The following is a 24,873-nucleotide window of genomic DNA, read 5'->3' as shown; positions in this document are numbered from 1 at the left end:
TTTGGACACCACTGCTTTAGTGTGAATGCCAGGCATCATGTTTGGAGGAAACCAGGCACCATTCCTACAGTGAAGCATTGTGGTGGCAGCATCATGCTGTGGGGATGTTTTTCAGCAGCAGGAACTGGGAGACTAGACAGGATTGAGGAAAAGATGAATGCAGCAAAATACAGAGACATCCTGGATGAAAACCTGCTTAGATGGTCTCTGAATTTTATTTCATTTGATTTTTCTATCTCATGTTTTAATGTGAAGGTGATGAAGCAAAGATAAGGAAGCTAATTTTATCTCAACAGCTCCAGCATTTATAACGTAAACTGTTTGAGTTTAAATTGAGTTTAGGAGGCACCTGTGCAGTGATAAATATCCTGAAGCATTGTAGGCCCATAAATATCTCAGCAAGTACAATTTTATTCTGATAAGACGCAAAAACGTGAATTGCTGAATTGCTTTAAATTTTATTATCCATTCAAAGACATGCTGGAAGTAAAGGTTTTCATTGCAACAGTATATGATAGGATGTAATAAACTTTATTATTGCACTGCAATTGTTTCTGCAATACAGCTGCTTCAAAAAAAAAAAAAAAAAAATCACAAAATGGATGATAACATTTAAAATGCCCACTGGCAATGTTGAATGTTGTTGGTTGCATTCAATACAAAATGTGATTGTATTATTAGTCTCAGACAAAACACTGCACTATATAAAATATGCAATATAAAATGTGCATAAAAAGGCATGATTAAAATGTAAAAGAAAGTCTGCAAACCTGTTCACCAATACATAAAGTATGCAAAAAGTGAATAAAAAAATTCCAGCTAATATAAAAATCCATGATGTAAACATCAAGCATATGCTACCTATACAAATATATAACAAAATGCATTATTAAAAAGTGTGAAAGGTCTGAAAGTCTTTTCTGCAAGTATATGAAATTAATAATATTTCAAAATCAAATGTCTCCCTATACAAAATATAAATGTGCATACAACACATAGATGAAAAAGATGCACAATGCGGCACAAAAAGGTGCATGAAAATTGATCATTAAAAAGGACAAAAAGTATGTATGTATTTGTACAAATATATGGTGTACACAATGACACAATCATAATAAACTATATGTAAAACATAAAAATGCATACTAAAGATCCAAAATATGACAATATTGCATAAATATATAAAGCACATAAAAACATTATTCCCAATACAGTCACATACATACACAAACACACACACACACATCTATCTCTCTCTCTCTCTCTGATATATATATATATATATATATATATATATATATATATATATATATATATATATATATATATATATATATATATATATATATATATATATATATATATATAAATTCATTTAAAAAGACCATCTATGCTACATATTATACTACAATTCAAAAACATGCTACCTACAGGTTACAAAAAATGCATTATTAAAAATGTGAAAAAAGTGTCATATTTTTCATAAATATATAAAGTGCACAAGAATACAACAACACAACACAAAACACTCTATGCAAACTATAAGGGTGTGTACATAGTACAAAGAAATAAGGTTTATATAAATATATAAGATTCATCTATATCCATCATTAAAATGAGAAAAAAAAAGTTTGCTAAAAAAATCTATGACTTTCCACAAATTCATAAATACATTTATCACAAACGGTGTCAAAATGTGCCACACATAAACTTTTGAAAATACAGTTTAAAGTATCCAACGCTTGAGAATGGCCAAAATCATAATGTACTGCAAAGTTACAATAGCATGTTGATGATTTCAGGTACATTTAGATTATTATTAGTAGCTCCAGTAATAATGATAAGAGTAGCAGAAACACAGTGACCTCCAAAAAAAAAAAAAAAAAAAAAGAAAAAAAAAAAGAAAAAGAAAAAAAGCAGACTGGAAAAAAGCAAGTTAACATTAAAACAATTCGGATTATGTTTACTCTAAATTCCTCCAGTATAACATAGTGAGTTTCTTTTAATCATTTTGAACGCATCTATTATATTAGATTTTTTTTTTTTCTAATGTGACGCAGTGTTTCCTGTGGCTAATAAGAATTTAGTTACTCGCGTATAACAAACAATAATGTCGTTTATAAGGTATAAAATCACGCAGGACTTTATCGTGATTTCGACTCGGAACACTGCTGAAAGTTTCATTTGTGGTGCTCGTACGAACATGATAAAAACGTGTGAAGCAGATTTTCACAAATCGACTTTAAAGTGTCCAAACGGGAAGCAGACAGACAGACAGACAGACAGACAGACAGACAGACATACGGGCTCCTGATCGTCACCGACGACGGATGTGGATTAAGTCACTAATGTCATTAGTCTGACACAGAAACAAAACCATTCAACAATTAAGGGTTTCATCTTAATCCGTTAAAGACAGAGCACAGGTCCGTGCGATGCCGTCATAAAATAATAGAATGACTTGTTTTTGCCTTCAGGTTGACTTTATTATATATACAAATTAATGCCAAAGTAAATGAAATAAGCAGTTGCGTTGATATACTATTTTTAGGTTTTCTCGTTTGCAGATGATAACCCTTAAAATTTCAAATGTGAAAAATACTAAATTAGAAATACTAAGAATTATTTGTTTACATTTTTGCCGTACATTCCTGTATTTTATATTTTATGTAAACTTGGGGCCCTAAATTAATCTATTTTATTTCGTTTTATTTGCTTTAATGGTTTTAATTACTGTCCTTAATATTTCCTTAATGTATTTCCACAGGTTTCAGCGTTAAAATCCTGTTTATTAACGCTCGTAATTCTTATCAGGTCCGGTTTCACCCCCACCCCCAAAAAGACACCTTTCACATTTATCTCGCCATAAATACCTCAAGTCTTTTAATGCAACGCGTAAAATCAAAACGCATCTAATGAGGAGTATTTCCAATAAATCCTCATTAATTTATGTCAATTAATGAATTAAATAATTCTCATTATTTCAAATAATTCACAATTCATTTTATTGTGTGTATAAATACGTATATACAAAGTATAATAAAAGCACACCTCAATACATTAAAGTGATACAGAATTTAACACTTGCAAGAACATTAGATTTAAAATCACTTCAATGGCATTATTATGATTAAGAGATAAATAATCCTCATTAGAGGCGATTTGAAAGGTCGCGGCTGTCGCTGTCGCGTATAATAAATAGTTTATATTGGAAAAGTGCCGAAACATTTAATACTTATTAGGAAGAACCTCCGGAAGTCAGGTAAAATAAAATTAAAAAAATGTACGTCAAGTTTAAACTCCCGTACGATATGTAAGTGTGTGTGTGTATATATATATATATATATATATATATATATATATATATATATATATATATATATATATATATATATATATATATATATATATATATATATATATATATATACATATATATATATATATATATATATACACACACATATATATATATATATACACATATATATATATATATGTATATATATATATATATATATATATATATGTATATATATATATATATATATATATATACACACACACACACACACACACACACACACACGTGTGTGTGTGTGTGTGTGTGTGTGTGTGTGTATGTGCTAAAAAAATTCTAAATATAACGAACGTGTAAGTACCTACGTGTTGAGGAATCCTGTGAGAATGTTTAGTCCTGTAGAAAAAAAAAATCTTTTCTAAATATTATTTTATATAGGTGCGTTTACAGGTGCTATTAAAACACGCTCGCCCCTGTGCGTGGGCCTCCTCCACCCTCTCCTGCACCCACGGGCCCTCTTCTCCCTCCCACTCCCTCCACCTTGGCCTACCTCGGCGCTGGGCTGCGTCACGTGTCTGCGTCCTGTACAAATTTTGCAGTAGAGCCTCGGATCGGCGCATATCAGCGATTATCAGCGGCAGAAACTGTCTCCAGATAGAGCGGCAGAAGGAAAAAAAGAAAACACACACGCACGTAAACACGGTAAACTTTTACGCACATTTTGGAGATTCTCCCCACCCGCCTCTCTCGTCTTACTTTCTGTGCGCACTGAAGAAGTTTGCGCACTGCGCTCCTGTACGGAGGACCGGAGCGCTTTATCACCCGACCGTCCTTATCTGGTGAGATAACTCTCTGAGAGCCTTTGGAAAGAAACTGTTCCTCCTTTGCGACTATTATCGCCGTTTTATGTGATTCGACTGATTATTGGTAGAAAATATGTGCACAGCAGATATGGACCGGAGCTCGCTATCTGCGCTTTGATTGAGGTTCCGTTCTGGTTTTTAGAGGCGGTGCGGTTCCGCCGGATATCTGGGGGTCGCTGATAAACGCGCCGCCAATCATAAATGTCGTTTTAATCCACTTTGATCACAATGACGCGTAAAATATGAGTGATGATCGATTAATGAACTGTTTTCTGTGCTCACTGAAGTCATTTGATTTGTGGATTTTACGCACGCAGTGAGACCTGCATGCGCGTAAAAACGCGAATATGTTCGCGACAGTTTGACATTCAATATGGTCTCATATCTACACTGTGTCATTATTTTGTGTTTTATTTCTTTCACAGGACAGGAGCCTCCACATTTTTTGCGCAATCTGCCCCAAAAGACAGGTTTTCTTCGTGGACGTCCCTGTTACGCGTGGACGATACCGCAGCACTGACAGCCTCATAAATATTTTTGGTCAATATTTTCATATAAACGGGACGTGAATCCGTTTTTTAAAATGTACCAAAGCCTGGCTCTGTCCTCCAATCAGTCACCCTACGCGCACGACACGGGGAATTACATCCACCCGTCCGCCAGCTCTCCAGTTTACGTCCCCACCAGCAGGGTCCCAGCCATGCTGCCCACGCTGCCCTACCTGCAGACCTGCGACTCTCCCCATCAGTCCCACGGCCTCAGCGCGCACCACGGCTGGCCTCAGAACGGCGCCGACGGCTCCTCCTTCACGCCCGGCAGTCCTCATCCCCCGCCCGGCTTCTCCTACTCGCACAGCCCGCCGGTCAGCACCAACACCGGTCGGGACGCGACCTATCAGAGCCCGCTGGTCCTCGGAAACGGATCTCGTGCGGATCAGTATGGAGGCGCTCTGGTGCGCTCGGTCGGGGGATCCTATTCCAGCCCGTACGCGTACATGAGCCCGGACATGGCCACGTCCTCGTGGACGCCGGGACCGTTCGAGAGCGGAGTGATCACGCTGCAGGGACGACAAGGAGGTCTGCCTGGACGCAGGTCCAGTCTGGGTATGTATAGATCCAAAACTCAGCCACAAATATAATCAAGTTAGACAATATATGCAAATCAACTGTCCCCACCTACAAAACAAATAAATAAATAATACATTAAGAGTGGTTTATTTTAACAGCGTTAAATGATTCAAAACACTTCAATCAATGCTTGACAATTATTTTGTAGAAATTAAATATGTTTTATGATTATGACTTTATTTCATTTTGTCACTCTCACAATAAAAGTAAAATGTCGAATATATTAACATTAGTTTATTTTAACCGTGTTAAATGACTCATACGTATCAATCACGTTTTGGCAATTCTTTTGTAGAACTGAATAATATATTTGTTAATTATGATTTGATTTGATTTCGTCACTCTCACAATGTCAGTAAAAATGCTCCACGATTTTAAAAAATAAATATGCCACTCTTAAAGGTTCTGACTTCGTATAACGGCCTTAAAAATAGTCTTACGGCTTAACAGCTCCGGAGATTTAATCAAAAGTGTCAAACAATTTGATTTCTACAATACACATTCTTCACAATAAGTAACAAACAAAAAGCATTCAATTAAAATGTAAATTTAATGGTCCATCCGCGGCGCGGGGCTTTGACTTCAGTCCGCACTGAGACACGAGACACTGCGGCGACAATCAGAGCTGAGGTCACGTGATCAGACAGACAGAAGCCTTTATTAAGTCACTGAGCAACACAGCCGTGTGAAGTCCATCAACACACCAAAACACAGAGACACGGCGGCTGCTCCAAGACAGTTTGTGGATTTGACCTAAAAACACAGTTTTGACACACTAACAAATTAATTATGGAAAAGCTCGTTTTTTTCTTTTTTTTTTCTTTTAAATTGCTAATAAATATTCCACTTAAAACAGTTAGAGCCATTCCAGTGTTTAATATGAATTTTAAGGGAAGTTTATGAAAATAAATGTAATTATTATTATTTATTTATTTGTAATAACAATTACTGCCCCCCCCCCCCCCCCCGCCTCATCTTGGGTAGGCCTTGAAGATGAGTGTATTTATAAAACAGTCTGATGGCATAAACAACGTAAATAATAATAATAATAATAATAATAATAATAATAATGCATTTAATGTTTTTTTTCTGCTGAAGAGAAGTATAGTTTTATGGCGTTGTTTCCAAACAGTAGTATAAATACACATCAATGTCTGAAAAATGTTTATTATTTGTTAGTTGATTGTTAATAATAACATATAAATGTCAAATATGTCGTATTAAATTAGGTAATTTATGAACAGTTCTTCTGATGAGCTTCAAAGTGGTGAGGCCACACTTCAGTTTCTGTTTTTCTCATTCAATTTTCTTTGATATTCCAGCTGTGTATACACACAGATTGTAAGAGGGATATATAATAAACACTTTGTGAATATTTTATTTTACATTTTTAAAGCTGTGCAATGTTTTTGTAATAGTGGTATAGAGGTGGAAGAGGTGTGTTAATCAGTAATCAGTTTACTCCTAATTGTTACATAATTAAGTAACTTTCATTAGTAGTTAAAAAAAAAAAATATTTCTAAAAACTGTTGTCATCAAGACAGACAACAAAAACATTCCAAAACATAAAATAGTGTATAATTACAGTTTACAAAAAAAAAACAACATTATTTTGAAAATCTGTTAGGTCACAAAAATAACAGAAAGCATGTCAGTGGTTTATGATAATTAAATCACGAGAACAATGATGACATCACATTTAAGATGGGATGATGACATGAAACAAACAGCAGACTGACATAAACTGAGTGAAAACAAACAAACAAACATAAAAAAAAACAGTGACTTCATTTTCAGGTATGTCTGCAGGATGTTTGTGCACAATCAGGAGCAAACATAAAAGTTGCTTTTACGTCGTTCTGTTGTCTGTCACTTTGGAGACTGATAAGAAAATCAGTCCAGGGAGCACAGAGAGTCATTTTTCACAAATGTAACAGCAATTACAACATTTGCTGACATTTCTTTGAAGAAAATAGCATTACTCTGAGTTTTAAGTGTTTTTGAAGGTATATAGAAACCTGTAATATTTTATTTTTCCTCAAAACAATTTGTATAATCTTTTTTTCTGATATTATTATTGTTATTGTTGTTATTATTATTATGTTTATTATTATACTGTCTAATTGGGGGGAGGGCATATTTATTTATTTATTTATTTATTTATTTTTGGCCCTGTCTGAATTGAAAGATGAGGAATTTTGGCAATTAATGCCAGGAGTCTGTCGTGTGTCAGGCTGTGATGGATGGTGGGATCTTTGAGGCAGATAACAGACGGCCCCTCCCCAAACACATCCCTCCATCAGTCTGTCTGATTCATTCAGGGGTTTGATCTCTCTTCATCAGGAGGTTTCAAATTCCTCCCCTGCTTATTTATCACACAATGGCCATATGTTTACACTTTTAAAAGTTTGTCCAGGAAACTTTAAAAAGAAGCATTAGTAATACTAGTATATGTGTTCCTTTGCAAAAAACATTTCAAAGAAGCAAACAACTTACCACAAACTAAACTAGATGACGAGAATTAATGAACACACTTACATAAAAGGACCGGAATACAGTGATGATGTCATCAAAATGCCACAGAGCACTAAAGCGGCATAAATATGTGACAGAATGGTTTCAGAGGGATGTCACTGGAAAATATGATGAATTTCACCACCTGAAAAGTTGATTAAAACATCAATACAGTTCAAACTTCAATATAGTATGATATTATAATAAATCACATTGAATGTATGAGCTGAATCTTGTGTAAGTCAAAAGTTGTCTGGTGGATTATGCTTTAAAAAGTTTGTCTTCTCTGCTCAGAACTGATGGATGACTTGCCGACTGAGGGCAGGGAGTGTGTCAACTGTGGCTCCGTCTCCACGCCGCTGTGGCGTCGAGACGGAACAGGGCACTACCTTTGCAACGCCTGCGGCCTGTACCACAAGATGAACGGCATAAACAGACCACTCATTAAACCACAGAAACGCCTGGTAAGACAAAAAAAAAGAAAAGAAAATGTCTTTTGTACCCAAATGGCAATGGCCTATCTCACACTGAAACAAAGATCACACATGTTGAGTCAATGTGACTTTTTTTTAATTATTTTTCCTACATCTTATTAAATGTCAAAATTTTAAGTAGCAGGGCACATGTAAAACTACACACTACAACCAGTGTTTTAAATGTTATTGTGCAATGTAGTCTTTTAAAATGTTTGTGTTCCCTTTTCTAGCAGCACCACAGCATATTCCAGTTCAGACTGTCTTTAGACAAATGTCTGTAAAAAATTATATGTTGATCCGGTGAATTGTGTGTGTGTGTGTGGGGGGGGGGGGGGGTACCTTCCTCACAATATTTTCCAAACACTGAGTTGCTGTCCAGTGCTGTTTGTCACTTCACATGGTTTCGTAAGCTTCAATAATTCCAAGATCCACAACTCGACATGATGGTGATTAACTGTCGCTCAGCCCAGTTTCACGTTTTTTTTTCGTGCCACTGTCACGAAAAGCGTCAGATTTTTGTGACACATTTTTTTGTTTGTTTTCCTATATTCCATTACCATAGTGTAAGTGTCTGCCCTCCCCTAACCTTAACCATAACCCCCCAGACCCCCTGTCACAAAATGACTTTGTGCCCCCATCACAAAAAGGACCCCCGTCAAAAACCCATAGATTAATGTTTCTGTGTGGGCTCTCAGTTGTCCAGGTGGTTTCCACAGTAGAGAAGCTTGAATCTTCGCCTGGACTGGGTTGCTTGATGTGAGGACGTTTCGCTTCAAATCACAGAAGCTTCCTCAGCTAAAATTCTTGCTCTGGTAGTCTGACTTCTGTCTTGACTCTTGTAGAGAAGAATAAACCAGAAGCCAACAAAAGCTGGAGTTTTTTAACCTAACCAGACCCCTCCTACCGAGAGGCCGACTGCTATAGGCTAGTGACTAAACAATAGCTCTAATGAGTCATTCACGTCATCAGGAGAGTCGTCAAGGGAGCCATCAGGGGAGGCTTCCATCCCGTTGTCACGGTCTGAGATTACCACCAGTCTGAATTTACCAGGTAAAATGAGACTGTAGCAGCCACAATCTGAATTTACCACCAGTCTGATTTTACCATCTTGGTATATTGAGACTTGTGTGTTACTGACCCTGGTCCAAATTTGCCAAGCAAATATATAATTTTTTTTTTTAATTGGAACCACAAGTAAACCCTGTCACTTTATATTGATGCTTATTGATTTAACCATTATAATTCTGGTTACTAGTTACCTAGCTATTCTGAAATTTCCAGCCTGCAAGTCTGAATTTACCAGCTTAGACTATATATACCAGTCTGAACTTACCAGGGCAGCATAGTATGGGATTTTATTGGCAAATTAATAACAGCTTGGTTGTTCAATTGTCGGTGGTAAATACTATCATACGGGTGGATTACAGTTCGTGTATTGTACCATTCCACAAGAAGTAAACAAAAAGATATGTACTTACTGTCCCTCATCCCAAACATGCTTCTTGGACTGGTTCCTGATGTTGCGATGGTCCTTTTTGTCTGTATCACTGGAGTACTTCCCAGTCTGTAGGAAGACTATCAGTTGGGACATTTTTTTCCTGAATGTTGAAAATCGCTGGTTTCACTTTTCTTTGGGGTGTGCGTTTTCCTGACATTCATTTTGAGGCTCAGAAACAAGTGATTCCTCCTCCATATTGAAGATCGCCGCAAGAAATGGTAATAAAAAAAAATCGATCACAAATATAGTCCCGCTTCAAATTTTCTGAATCAAAAGTGTGTGTTTCAAAATACGTCTGCTCGGTTGAAGATCGCCGCAAGAAATGGTAATTCTAGACCTCCCGGAAGTTGACCGCGAAAAAAAATCAATTTGCGCATGCGCGTGTGAGCAAAATAAAACAGCCTATTTTCTAATGCATGTGAAAATTAATCTGGATGTTCTCCAAAATTTTAAATATTGTACCTACAAGACACACACAAACTGAGGTTTTCTTTAAATGTATTGCTTTAACATCCCTAGCCCAGCAATTTAAAACTTCATGTTGGATTCAAGCTTTTATTATGGCTTTGCCCCAAAATGGAATGATGCCAGACTAATCATAAATGTTTCAGATAATGTCTTCATTAGTTATTGAGCAAATTTTATTTTGATATTTTATTTGCAATGCATTCAACAGTAGACCTCAGTGAGAGTCATCTGGGAAGTAATGTCTTTTTGTGCCGTTGGTACTTCACTCTGCTGTGAAGCTTTGCAACATGTCTGTGTTTTTGCAGCTGTGTTAATTTGCAGCAGCCATGAAATTCAATTCTTGTATGTATTATGAGGTTATGTTTTGTCTGTCTTTGCAGGTCTTTTTTTTAATTTGCAAGACATTTTTTGATGCAACTACATGTAGTTGAATTGGCATTGTGACTTTTTGTTTTCAATTGTCAAATGTTTCCTGTATTTCCTTGTGTTTTCTTAATTTGCAGGTGTTGTGGCCTCTTTCAGCCACCATAAATATTCAACAATCACACACATTAACCACTACTACATAAACTATATTGTAAGCAGATAGGCTCAACAAATAACACAACAGCTTATTGTAAAAATAGTCACTGTATACTGTAGATGGAGAATGTATGAATATACATTAATAATAAAAAATGACAATATAGATCAGTTTAAGCATTAAATATCTTGTCTTTGTGGTGTATTCAATTAAATATAGGTTGAATAGGATTTTTAAATCATTGTATTCTGTTTTTATTAACATTTTACACAATGTCCAAACTTCATTGGAATTGGGGTTGTATATATAGCAAGATGTGCTATAATTCAGGTCAAAACAGAGGAAAATATTTTTGGGGGATCAGGGTGTATTTAGAGTAAATATGTCCTTGTTGGAGTTTCAAGGTTTCACGGCTGTATGTTTCCCAGGAACTCACCTCTACACAGCAGCTGTGACTTACCCAACAAACTCTTTCTGCGAGTGAGCTGTTTTTATTTGTCCTTCGGTGGCCTTGCCCTTGGACGGGTCATTTATAGACGATGCATTCCGGAGCAACGTGACTTTCTGTGTTTTGTATAATAGACACATTGCAGTGTGTAACGGACAGAAATACTCATATGCGTTGTATTATAGTGGACATGGAACAGTTAAGCCACAGTTAATTAAACTATAATTCAAAGATAGTATCTCACTAGGCATGCTGACAAAACTCGTAATGTCAACAAAAAGCACATCCTATTTATTTGATCCTATATCAACAAAAATGTTTAAGGACCTGTGGCCCACTCTTGGGCCGACTGTGCTAGAAATGATTAATCTTCCTTTAACTTCTGGATCTGTTCCTAAATGTTTCAGATCTGCAGTAATTAAACCATTACTTAAGAAACCTAATCTTGACCCTAGTGTATTGACAAATTATCGGCAGATATCAAATCTATCATTTTTCTCTAAAATTCTGGAAAAAGTGGTGTCACGGCAGCTCGTAGACTATCTTACTGAGAATAATCTCTTTGAGCCACTGCAGTCTGCTTTTAGAAAATATCATTCCACAGAGACAGCTCTCACTAAAGTGGTGAATGATCTTCTGCTTACAGTGAATTTGGACACCACTACGGTTCTGGTGCTGTTAAATCTCAGTGCTGCGTTTGATACCGTGGATCATCATATTCTACTTGATAGGCTGGAAAATCATTTTGGCATTACTGGGAGTGCCCTTGCATGGCTGACGTCATACTTGACCAGTCGTTCTCACTGTTTTGTACAGTAACACTACCTCTAACCTTAGTGACATGAAATTTGGGGTTCCATGGGGGTCTGTCTTAGGCCCCCTGCTTTTATCCCTTTATATAGCACCTCTTGGGAACATATTGCGGCGTTTTGGGATTACCTTTCACTGCTATGCAGATGATACTCAGTTATACATGCCGATAACTGCTGGTAATCTCGTTCACATAAAATCCTTAGAAGATTGCCTTGCAGCAGTGAGAAGTTGGGTGTCTAGAAACTTTCTACTTTTAGACTCTGATAAGACTGAAATGATGGTTCTTGGTCCAGTGAGACATCGGCATCAATTTGACCAGTTAACGCACAGCCTCAGCTCGTGTGTCATACATCACACTGACAAAGTGAGGAACCTTGGGGTAATTTTTGATCCTTCAATCATTGCTTCTCCTGTTGTGTCAGCAGCAGATGACTTCCCGCCGGGCCGGATTGTGCTGCACGAACTGCCACACCAGCACCACCACACTGTGGAGACGGAATGCAGAGGGAGAACCTGTGTGTAATGCCTGTGGCCTGTACATGAAGCTGCACGGGGTAGGTTCCAGCAGCCACAACACGTGGCCATGTGCATAAAGTTCTCACGTCCTTGTATGCAAAGCGGCTTGGGGCTGCAGCAGGGAACAGCTCTGTGTTTGCCCTGAGCTCCGGCACCTCCAAGGGCACTGTGGTCATTGTTATCAGAGCAGCAGCGTGGGAGGGAAAGCTGTGTGGGTTGTCATGACACCGCTGCCTGTGCTGTATCAGGAACCGGGAGGTACACTCAGCTAATGGGTGTTTTTTTTTTTCTTTTTACTCTTTACAGGTGCCCAGACCTCTAGCCATGAAGAAAGAGAGCATTCAGACGAGGAAACGCAAACCCAAGATGCCTAAGATCAAAATAGCCACAGGTAAAGATGATAAAGAAGATGATGAGTTACATAAAAGATAAAACAGATTGCACTGTACCATTTGCCAAATTAAAGGTTACTGTAAAATAGCCCTTTTGTGAATCAACACCTTAATGTAGTGGAGGGGGTTTGTGAGCTCCAGTCGTCCTTGAAGCTGTGTTGTCTGGAGTATCAGCTCCTGGAAGGTCTTCCCATTTTTGTCCCAGTTGAGGAGACAGACTAAGTATGAATCAAAAATGACCCTGTCATAAGTTAACTCGTCTGGATTAGATAAATTGAGGACTCCTGCTCGAGACAGGTTCTGGCCAAAGGGGAAGGGAGAGCTAGCAGGTGAGCACCAGGTGGCTGGGCCTACAGCCATGGGGCTCGTTCAGGCTCAGCCCATACAAACAACATACAAATCTACATGTGGACCCACGGCATACAAGCACGGAAAGAAGGGTCTGGTACACTGCTTGGTGGGCACTGCTGGACATAAGCCTCGTGGCCTAACGCTTAATTATGGTTCACAACTCTTGGAATTTGGAACGTTTTGTCAATTTTATGGATTTAAGTCAATCAATCAATCAATTTTTTTATATAGCACCAAATCACAACAAACAGTTGCCCCAAGGCGCTTTATACTGTAAGGCAAGGCCATACAATAATTATGTAAAACCCCAACGGTCAAAACGACCCCCTGTGAGCAAGCACTTGGCTACAGTGGGAAGGAAAAACTCCCTTTTAACAGGAAGAAACCTCCAGCAGAACCAGGCTCAGGGAGGGGCAGTCTTCTGCTGGGACTGGTTGGGGCTGAGGGAGAGAACCAGGAAAAAGACATGCTGTGGAGGGGAGCAGAGATCGATCACTAATGATTAAATGCAGAGTGGTGCATACAGAGCAAAAAGAGAAAGAAACAGTGCATCATGGGAACCCCCCAGCAGTCTACGTCTATAGCAGCATAACTAAGGGATGGTTCAGGGTCACCTGATCCAGCCCTAACTATAAGCTTTAGCAAAAAGGAAAGTTTTAAGCCTAATCTTAAAAGTAGAGAGGGTGTCTGTCTCCCTGATCTGAATTGGGAGCTGGTTCCACAGGAGAGGAGCCTGAAAGCTGAAGGCTCTGCCTCCCATTCTACTCTTACAAACCCTAGGAACTACAAGTAAGCCTGCAGTCTGAGAGCGAAGCGCTCTATTGGGGTGATATGGTACTACGAGGTCCCTAAGATAAGATGGGACCTGATTATTCAAACCTTATAAGTAAGAAGAAGAATTTTAAAATTCTATTCTAGAATTAACAGGAAGCCAATGAAGAGAGGCCAATATGGGTGAGATATGCTCTCTCCTTCTAGTCCCCGTCAGCACTCTAGCTGCAGCATTTTGAATTAACTGAAGGCTTTTTAGGGAACTTTTAAGACAACCTGATAATAATGAATTACAATAGTCCAGCCTAGAGGAAATAAATGCATGAATTAGTTTTTCAGCATCACTCTGAGACAAGACCTTTCTGATTTTAGAGATATTGCGTAAATGCAAAAAAGCAGTCCTACATATTTGTTTAATATGCGCTTTGAATGACATATCCTGATCAAAAATGACTCCAAGATTTCTCACAGTATTACTAGAGGTCAGGGTAATGCCATCCAGAGTAAGGATCTGGTTAGACACCATGTTTCTAAGATTTGTGGGGCCAAGTACAATAACTTCAGTTTTATCTGAGTTTAAAAGCAGGAAATTAGAGGTCATCCATGTCTTTATGTCTGTAAGACAATCCTGCAGTTTAGCTAATTGGTGTGTGTCCTCTGGCTTCATGGATAGATAAAGCTGGGTATCATCTGCGTAACAATGAAAATTTAAGCAATACCGTCTAATAATACTGCCTAAGAGAAGCATGTATAAAGTGAATAAAATTGGTCCTAGCACAGAACCTTGTGGAACTCCATAATTAACTTTAGTCTGTGAAGAAGATTCCCCATTTACATCAACAAATTGTAATCTATTAGACAAATATGATTCAAACCACCGCAGCGCAGTGCCTTTAATACCTATGGCATGCTCTAATCCCTGTAATAAAATTTTATGGTCAACAGTATCAAAAGCAGCACTGAGGTCTAACAGAACAAGCACAGAGATGAGTCCACTGTCCGAGGCCATAAGAAGATCATTTGTAACCTTCACTAATGCTGTTTCTGTACTATGATGAATTCTAAAACCTGACTGAAACTCTTCAAATAGACCATTCCTCTGCAGATGATCAGTTAGCTGTTTTACAACTACCCTTTCAAGAATTTTTGAGAGAAAAGGAAGGTTGGAGATTGGCCTATAATTAGCTAAGATAGCTGGGTCAAGTGATGGCTTTTTAAGTAATGGTTTAATTACTGCCACCTTAAAAGCCTGTGGTACATAGCCAACTAACAAAGATAGATTGATCATATTTAAGATCGAAGCATTAAATAATGGTAGGGCTTCCTTGAGCAGCCTGGTAGGAATGGGGTCTAATAAACATGTTGATGGTTTGGATGAAGTAACTAATGAAAATAACTCAGACAGAACAATCGGAGAGAAAGAGTCTAACCAAATACCGGCATCACTGAAAGCAGCCAAAGATAACGATACGTCTTTGGGATGGTTATGAGTAATTTTTTCTCTAATAGTTAAAATTTTGTTAGCAAAGAAAGTCATGAAGTCATTACTAGTTAAAGTTAATGGAATATTCAGCTCAATAGAGCTCTGACTCTTTGTCAGCCTGGCTACAGTGCTGAAAAGAAACCTGGGGTTGTTCTTATTTTCTTCAATTAGTGATGAGTAGAAAGCTGTCCTAGCTTTACGGTGGGCTTTTTTATAGAGCAACAGACTCTTTTTCCAGGCTAAGTGAAGATCTTCTAAATTAGTGAGACGCCATTTCCTCTCCAACTTACGGGTTATTTAAGTAACAATGTTTCATTTGATTTAATTAATTTCAACTACAATATTGTTTTGCACTTAATTGACAATGTTATGTGGAAAAAGTTACCTTAACTTTATCAATTAAATTCAACGTTTTATTTCTTAGAGTGCAGAATTGGACAAGATTCACCTTAAGATGCTGAAGTCTCTGGATGGTTTATTGCTGTCATGGTGGTGCAATGTTGCATGGAATTCTGGACAGTACCTCTTAATTTGAAAACTAGTGTGGTGGTTCTCATATTTAAAAACAGGGATGAGAAAGCATGTTCCACTTATACAGAAATCACATTTCTCAGCCTTCCAGAGAAAGCCTGTTCTAGAGCAATAGAGAGGAGAGTCAGACCGATGGTCAAACATCCAAGCAGAATCACTTATCCCCACTTGATCTTGTTCACAAGTGGGGGTAAGAGTTTGTTTTCCCAAGTAGTACTTTGGCACACCTTGTGAATTAGGTGGGAGGTGTCTGATAGGGTGTTGGCTAAACCTGTTTGAGTTTTGAACTCCCACTCGCCTGACTCATGTTCAGCTCATGCCACTTGACACCAAATTTCATGTTGGTGGAAGGATTTCATTCCAGTTTGAAAATGGCCCGTCAAGCTCTGTAAAAAAAAAAAAAAAAAAAAAAAAAAAGACTTGTGTAAAACTTTTGCTAAGTGGTGTGTCTGCATGTAAGGACCCAGCACCTAAAGTGGACAGGTACTGCTTGAGGAAATCAGCCGAGGTGCACAGAGTTGTAACTTGGCTCATTCCAGCAAGAAACAGCGCCACAGCTGGCCATGTGTTTGTAGTAGTTATTTAGTGCAATTAAATCAGATCACATCAAAGGGCACACATTAGGATTCCATATTCAAATGAAGAAAACCACCTTTGCACATCACCATTCTCCACATAGTATATGTCCTTTCACACTGGGTGGATGGTTATTTTAGAGTGAACTCCCTAACTTACATGTGATGGTGGGAGGAAACCAGACTTTCCAACCTAAAAGCCACACTGATAACATGCAATCTCTCCCCAGAAATAATAACGACTTTAATGGAACCAAATGCATAACCTTCTTGGTGCTAGATAAGTGTGGCAACCACCATGCTCCACTTTATCAGCCATCAAATAAAATAAAACTAACTGAAAACAAATGAATTGATCATGAAGCAAACTGGAAACTAACAACTTAATATAAAGGTAGTTTAAAGATAAACAAATCTAAAACTAACTGAACAAAAGCTAATAGAAGCTAATGGAAAAATAAAATATATAACATGTTTAAACCTAACTGAATCTTAATCTGTCTGAATATGAAGCTAATGTTACAATTATCCCAGTACATGATGACTTAGTGGTTAGCACCGTTGCCTCACAGTGAGAATATCTTGGGTATGAATTCAATCTAGTCCTATCTGTGTAGAATGTTTAGATTAGATTTAGATTCGATTAGATTACATTAGCTAGAATTTATTGATCCTTGTATTAGCAGCACCACAGGGTAAGAAGCATGCAGAGTATCAAAACATAAAGGTATAAAAAACAAGAGTTTGCAATATAAATATAAATACACAAATATAACTACCAGGCATACTGAACAATACTGGTTTACTGGTTACTACAGTTTCCTCTCCTTCCTGTCCTCTGTCTTCTCTGTTACTCCTCCAACCCTTAAGTGAGGAGTTGTACAGTCTGAGGCCTTTTTGTGGGTTCTGTAAATGGTGTTCCAGTTTCCCCAGTTCTAGTCCACCCAGGTTAGATGGACTGGAAACTTTAAATTGACCATAGGTGTGAGTAAGCATGTGGATGATTTTGTCTATATGCGTACCCCTGTGAGATACCGGCAGGGTGTATCCCGCCTCTCAGCCAGTGACTGCTGGGATAGGCTCCAGATCCCCCTTGACTCATAATTGGAATAAGAGTGCTTAGAAAATGTGATGAATGAATGAACACAAAAATTTGTGAAATCATTAAATAAGAAAGTAAAACATTCTCACAAATTTATCTACAGCAGGCTCAGCTAGGGTTTGTCAATGGGAATATTGGAGAATCTTACCTTGATATTCGTATTTAAAAATGACTTTTTCTCTTCTACTCTATCATGAAGCTGTGGTTGGCAAAAAATATATAAAAGCTACTGTACGAGGTCTGTTAGAAAAGTATCCGACCTTATTATTTTTTTCAAAAACCATATGGATTTGAATCACGTGTGATTACATCAGACATGCTTGAACCCTCGTGGGCATGCAAGAGTTTTTTCACGCCTGTCGGTTACGTCATTCGCCTGTGGGCAGTCTTTGAGTGAGGAGTCGCCCACCCTCTCGTCGTTTTTTTCATTGCTTAGGAATGGCTCAGAGACTGCTGCTTTGTTTGATAAAAATTTTTTCAAAAACTGTAAGGTACAACTGAGTGGACACCATTCGATAAATTCAGCTGGTTTTCGGTAAAAATTTTAACGGCTGATGAGAAATTTTGGTCTGGTAGTGTCGCTTTAAGGATGGCCCACGGCGCCTGACGGCAATCTGCGCTTGAAGGCGGCAGCGTCTCGCCGTTTCAAGTTGAAAACTTCCACATTTCAGGCTCTGTTGACCCAGTAAGTCGTCAGAGAACAGAGAACTTTCAGAAGAAGTCAGCATGAGAGTTATTCGGACATTCCATTGTTAACCGACATTTTGTTATGAAAGAACGTGCGGGCAGAGTCTCATGTCGGGCCGGACCGACCGCGGGGGGCCGCGACAGGAAAAACATCTCCGTTGGAAACCTTAACGGGCAAGTTAGAACATGCCCAAGCTGTTAAACAATTTCTCAGTTACTCACTTGTTGAAAGCCATCAAAAGCCGCATGAAATTTACAAATGGCTTTCAACACGGAGGTGTTTTTCCTGTCGCGGCGTACACAGATTCGTGACGACTCGGCGAATTTGCACGCAGTCTTTCATTACAAATGTCCTTAAACAGTGGAATGTCCGCATAAAGTCCTCATGCCGGCCTCTTCTGAATCTTCTCTGTCCTCTCACGACGTCCTGGGTGAATTAAGCCTTAAATTAGGATGTTTTCAGGTCGAAACAGGCCGAAACAGCTCGAAACAGGCCGACGACGGCGCCTGGAAGCGCTGCGCGACGTCCCGCTCCGTGGGAAGTCCTTACAGCGACAGAAATACCCTATAATCTCTCATCAGCTGTTAAACTTTTCACCGAAAACCAGCTAAATTTCTCGACTAGTGTCCACTCGGATATTCCTCACAGGTCCAGAAAAAAATTTGATAAAGCAACGCGCGCCGTCTCGAGCAGCGTGTGAAATAAAGGAATTCAGCCGAGAGGGCTGAACCACATCTCACTCAAGGCCTGCCCACAGGGAAATGACGTCACCGACACGCGTGAAAAAACTCACGCACGCGCACAAGGGTTCAAGCATGATTGGTGTAATCGCACGTCATTCAAATCCATATAGTTAAAAAAATAAATAAAAGTGTCGGTTTCTTATCTACACTAAAATATAAACGCAACACTTTTGGTTTTGCTCCCATTTTGTATGAGATGAACTCAAAGATCTAAAACTTTTTCCACATACACAATATCACCATTTCCCTCAAGTATTGTTCACAAACCAGTCTAAATCTGTGATAGTGAGCACTTCTCCTTTGCTGAGATAATCCATCCCACCTCACAGGTGTGCCATATCAAGATGCTGATTAGACACCATGATTAGTGCACAGGTGTGCCTTAGACTGCCCACAATAAAAGGCCACTCTGAAAGGTGCAGTTTTATCACACAGCACAATGCCACAGATGTCACAAGATTTGAGGGAGCGTGCAATTGGCATGCTGACAGCAGGAATGTCAACCAGAGCTGTTGCTCGTGTATTGAATGTTCATTTCTCTACCATAAGCCATCTCCAAAGGCGTTTCAGATAATTTGGCAGTACATCCAACCAGCCTCACAACCGCAGACCACGTGTAACCACACCAGCCCAGGATCTCCACATCCAGCATGTTCACCTCCAAGATCATCTGAGACCAGCCACTCGGACAGCTGCTGAAACAATCGGTTTGCATAACCAAAGAATTTCTGCACAAACTGTCAGAAACTGTCTCAGGGAAGCTCATCTGCATGCTCGTCGTCCTCATCGGGGTCTCGACCTGACTCCAGTTCGTCGTTGTAACCGACTTGAGTGGGCAAATGCTCACATTCGCTGGCGTTTGGCACGTTGGAGAGGTGTTCTCTTAACAGATGAATCCCGGTTCACACTGTCCAGGGCAGATGGCAGACAGCGGTGTGGTCGTGTGGGTGAGCAGTTTTCTGATGTCAATGTTGTGGATCGAGTGGCCCATGGTGGTGGTGGGGGTTATGGTATGGGCAGGCGTCTGTTATGGACGAAGAACACAGGTGCATTTTATTGATGGCATTTGAATGCACAGATACCGTGACGAGATCCTGAGGCCCATTGTTGTGCCATACATCCAAGAACATCACCTCATGTTGCAGCAGGATAATGCACGGCCCCATGTTGCAAGGATCTGTACACAATTCTTGGAAGCTGAAAATGTCCCAGTTCTTGCATGGCCGGCATACTCACCGGACATGTCACCCATTGAGCATGTTTGGGATGCTCTGGACCAGCGTTTACGACAGCATGTACCAGTTCCTGCCAATATCCAGCAACTTTGCACAGACATTGAAGAGGAGTGGACCAACATTCCACAGGCCACAATTGACAACCTGATCAACTCTATGCGAAGGAGATGTGTTGCACTGCATGAGGCAAATGGTGGTTACACCAGATACTGACTGGTATCCCCCCCCAATAAAACAAAACTGCACCTTTCAGAGTGGCCTTTTATTGTGGGCAGTCTAAGGCACACCTGTGCACTAATCATGGTGTCTAATCAGCATCTTGATATGGCACACCTGTGAGGGGGATGGATTATCTCAGCAAAGGAGAAGTGCTGACTATCACAGATTTAGACTGGTTTGTGAACAATATTTGAGGAAATGGTGATATTGTGTATGGAAAAAGTTTTAGATCTTTGAGTTCATCTCATACAAAATGGGAGCAAAACCAAAAGTGTTGCATTTATATTTTTGTTGAGTGTAATAGACATCGTATGTATGCATAGTATCTGCAGTCACAGCCACTGATGATTGTATTTTATTAAGTTTTTGTAAAATGCCTTGGTGGCTTCTTCACCAGTGTCCCTCATGCATAGTCTTAGTGCCTGACTGAATTGAAGTCCAATAGATAATAAGTGACTTTCACATCTTTTTGTTATATCCTTTCTGACCTGTCTCAAGCAAATTGGCTATAAATGTGTTGAATTCTCAATTTAGATCATACTATGGGTGGAGCTTTATTTTCACTTGGAGGTCAGAGAGAATTTATTATTATTATTATTATTATTATTATTACTGGCGTGTTGCCCATGGGGATCCATGAACTCTAGATTGGGTAGTGTTATAAAATAGGTAGCTGACATTTTTCAAGTGTGGTAATAAATTATGCAAAGTTTTATATTGAGTTGGAATGGCATGCAAGTGCAGAATGTTTTCAGAACCTTAGACCTCAACAGTTTATAGAAGAGGAACTCAACCCTTTTATTTTCTGTTAATTATGTAATTTTTGTAATGTTAATTTACTGTCTTAATTTTTTTATAAATTGTTTAGGTTTTTGTTATCATATACACACTGTTATTATTATTATCACTATTATTATCCATATTATCATTTTTTATTTTATTTATTACTTCTATTTTGTCATTTGATTTTTAAATGGGCCATAATGGAAATAAGTGTTTTCACTTTCTTGCACATCCATGTATCTTTAATGTATTTACAATTTATTGTTTACATTGAACTTACTAAATAAATCATGCATGCACCCACGCTTTTAATTATAGATGACTTACCACCCCTGCTGGAATGCTGTGTGAGTCCAGAATGTAATTATCAACATCCATTGTTCAGTGCTGTTAGCTAATGTCCATAGTTTCTCCAAAAATATTAGTCCTATCAATGTTCTATTTTGGCAGCATTCATCTTTGACCCAAAATACATAAGCATACCAAATGGCAAATGTGAACTCTCCCCAGTTTGTCTGTGATCGAAGTTAAACACACGCACACGTGGAGCTTTTTGTCTTTTCTGCATTCTGCCGCAAGCAGGTACTTTTGTTTTTACACACCCACAAACAGAGATGGTGGCGGAAGACATCAAATGCATTACACTTTTCACTGATGATAACGGCAACATGACTCAACTAAACTGACTAAACCAATTGAACAACAAAACCACAATAAATCCATAACACTAACAACACTGTTAAACTAACTTGAACCACAATAACAGCATTTAACACCCCCAAAACCCCAACCTCCCATGGTGCATTGCAACACAACATCCATTGTTCAATGTTATTAGCTAATATTGATAATTTCTCAAAAAAAAAATAGTCCTATAAACTTTCCACTTTGCAGTGTTCATCCTTGACCCAAAAGACAAGCACACCAAATGCCAATGTCATCTCTCCCCAGTTTCTCTGTGATCGAAATCATGCACATGCCACACACATGCACACACAGACCACTTGTCCATTATAATATAGATTATTATTATGATTATTATATTATTATAAGATCAACAAGTCCCTAATTTTAATGCTGATGTCATAAAACAAGAAACTGTAAATTGTAAATGGCTGTTTATTATGAGCACAGTATATTTCTCAAAGGATTATTGTAACAATTATTTTCAATCAATTGACTCATATATGACTATCCAATTTATTTGTTTTTTTCTAGGAGGAATCACTGCTTCTGACACCAGCTCCCCACCCTCCCTCTCAGAACACGCCTCCACCATTAAGAGTGAACCCAACATGACCCCTTCATATGCTGGACAGACAGTCACATCCGGTGCTCCGGTAAAAATAAATAAATAAATAAATAAATAAATAAAAATCCTCTGTTTACAACAAACAAATCTTTTATGATGCATGCTGATACTCAGCTTGTATACAGTTTGTGATTTAAGAGAAACCACTGCATTGTTCAAGTTCATGCAGATGTCTTAAATTGATTTTTCAATTAAAATTTTAAATGTCTTTGATCTCTGCAGACGGCTTCTCAGTTAGAAAGCACAGGATCAGGACACGTGGACATTAAATATGAAGATTATCCCTTTACCCAAACGTCCATAGCTCCACAAAACTCCTGGTGTGCCCTATCTCAAGCATGAACAGCGCCCCCAATGCTGCTCAACCAGCAAGACTCCCATGCAGAGACAACATCACTGTGGAAGATGCGTCTCCATCCTGCAACTGTCGATCCAGATTATTGCAGGACTTTATCCAAAGTTTGGAAAATGTCTTTGGTTTTAGACAAACAACAAGCAGACAAGCGGCAGTGTGATGGTGTGAGGCGGACAAGACATTATAGACTAATATAATGTGTCAGTCTGGATCATGACATTTTAACAAAGTTTTAAAAATGGATCAGTCACCCACATCATTGCAATGGCTCAGTCAGAGTGAAGAAGAGAAACAGAACTAAACACCCTGATCCTGGAGTTCCTAAACCCACAACAACTACCTACTCAGAGAAACACTCAAATTCTCAATGCAAAGACACTCAATGCAAAGACAATCATGTGAATGTAAGAACGTATCCTTTTTGTAGGTGTCTGTTTGTGTGTGGTGTGTGGTGTGTGTGTGTGTGTGGTGTGTGTGGTGTGGTGTGTGTTTGTGTGTGGTGTGTGTGTGTGTGTTTTAAGACCGGAGACAAATTCTATGTCTTGTCATTACAGAAAGAAAACAGGAAAATGGAGAGAAAATACCTGTTAGACACGTTTCATTACCATTGTGTAGATGATTAACTTTTATAGACACATTATTTATGTTCAGATAAGGACAGTTAAAAGTCATGGCGGACACTAAAGCCAGGCTTTTATAGCCCACTGCTCACTGTTCCCCTGTACAATGGCCTCAAAGCTACAACACACACTTTTATGTTGGTCATTTGTTTTACAGGATGCCTTGGATACAAGGAGCTTTAGAAGCAAACTGTCTGGTGTGTGATTTATTTTAAAATCAGGACCAGTGCTTATGATTTACAGGCCATATCAAAAGGTCATAGCAATTTTACTGTTTTAACATTTGACATGAATGAAAGTGCAATGACTAAGTGCTCTTTAAAAAAAAAATGAAGGCAAAACCAAAGGGCTGAAATTATTCTAAACATAATAATCTAAATTTTATTGTCTGTATTTGTCAAAATATAAGGGAATTTTATTGTGGATACGTTCTAAAGAACTTTACTTGTTTATGCCTGTGTTTCCTTTTGTTTTCTTACGCTCTTTGAAATTTAATCAGGTTAATAAACTGATTAACAGCTGACTGATTTTATATTTCGCAATTTAAATTTTGAAAGTGGCAGAGGTGCCGATGTTATTTGTAACCCTGGTTACAATTCTCTTGAGATGATGACCTCACTTTTTGTGTTCATTGATGGAGTTTGATTTTTAATGATGTTTATTTGTAATTCTAGTTTTGTGAATGTTAATGTTTTGTGGTGTGACAGCTAATGGAAAGTCTGAAACCTTCACACTGGCAGTAACAAGTTAAGACCAAAGTTTTGTCTAAAGTTATGCATAAAGGGAGACTGATTGGACCTGCAGTACATCGAGTTAATCTGATAATCTTGCACCAGGTCAAATATAGGACTTTTTTTTTCTGGAGCTTAAGTAGTGTCTTAACTATCCAAATTCTCATACATGAACACTATGAAAACGTAATCATTATTTTATACTGTTACTTATGGTTTGGATCTTGCAACCACTAGGACAGATGTTGTGTTTCTGTCAACATTTATGCTAAAACACTTAGGCACGAGCAAAGAATATTTGGAGTTATCCTTTCCTGTGTACTGTGATTAAACAACAACTGGGCCAAGTCAGCAGCATGACAATGAAATTCAAGTCCATCCTGATTTATCCAACAGTTCTCATGCATAAGCTAATGTTGCAGTCAAACCTACGTA

At 38.4% G+C, this 24,873-nt stretch overlaps 1 protein-coding gene across 1 annotated transcript; it reads left to right on the top strand.

The window, feature by feature from the left end:
* The first annotated feature begins 3,706 nt into the window (after positions 1 to 3,706).
* On the top strand, positions 3,707 to 23,524 carry LOC117512136 (transcription factor GATA-5-like). Its single transcript, XM_034172115.1, has 7 exons — positions 3,707 to 4,140; positions 4,590 to 5,267; positions 8,100 to 8,269; positions 12,457 to 12,585; positions 12,854 to 12,938; positions 22,639 to 22,760; positions 22,955 to 23,524. The coding sequence occupies exons 2-7, from the start codon at positions 4,748 to 4,750 to the stop codon at positions 23,072 to 23,074; spliced, it is 1,146 nt and encodes a 381-aa protein (XP_034028006.1). The 5' UTR covers positions 3,707 to 4,140; positions 4,590 to 4,747; the 3' UTR covers positions 23,075 to 23,524.
* Positions 23,525 to 24,873: the final 1,349 nt, after the last annotated feature.

Source organism: Thalassophryne amazonica, chromosome 6 (genome assembly GCF_902500255.1).
Source record: "Thalassophryne amazonica chromosome 6, fThaAma1.1, whole genome shotgun sequence".
NCBI lineage: Eukaryota > Metazoa > Chordata > Actinopteri > Batrachoidiformes > Batrachoididae > Thalassophryne > Thalassophryne amazonica.
Note: the sequence above shows the minus strand (reverse complement) of the source record. Positions and strands in the feature narration are given on the sequence as shown.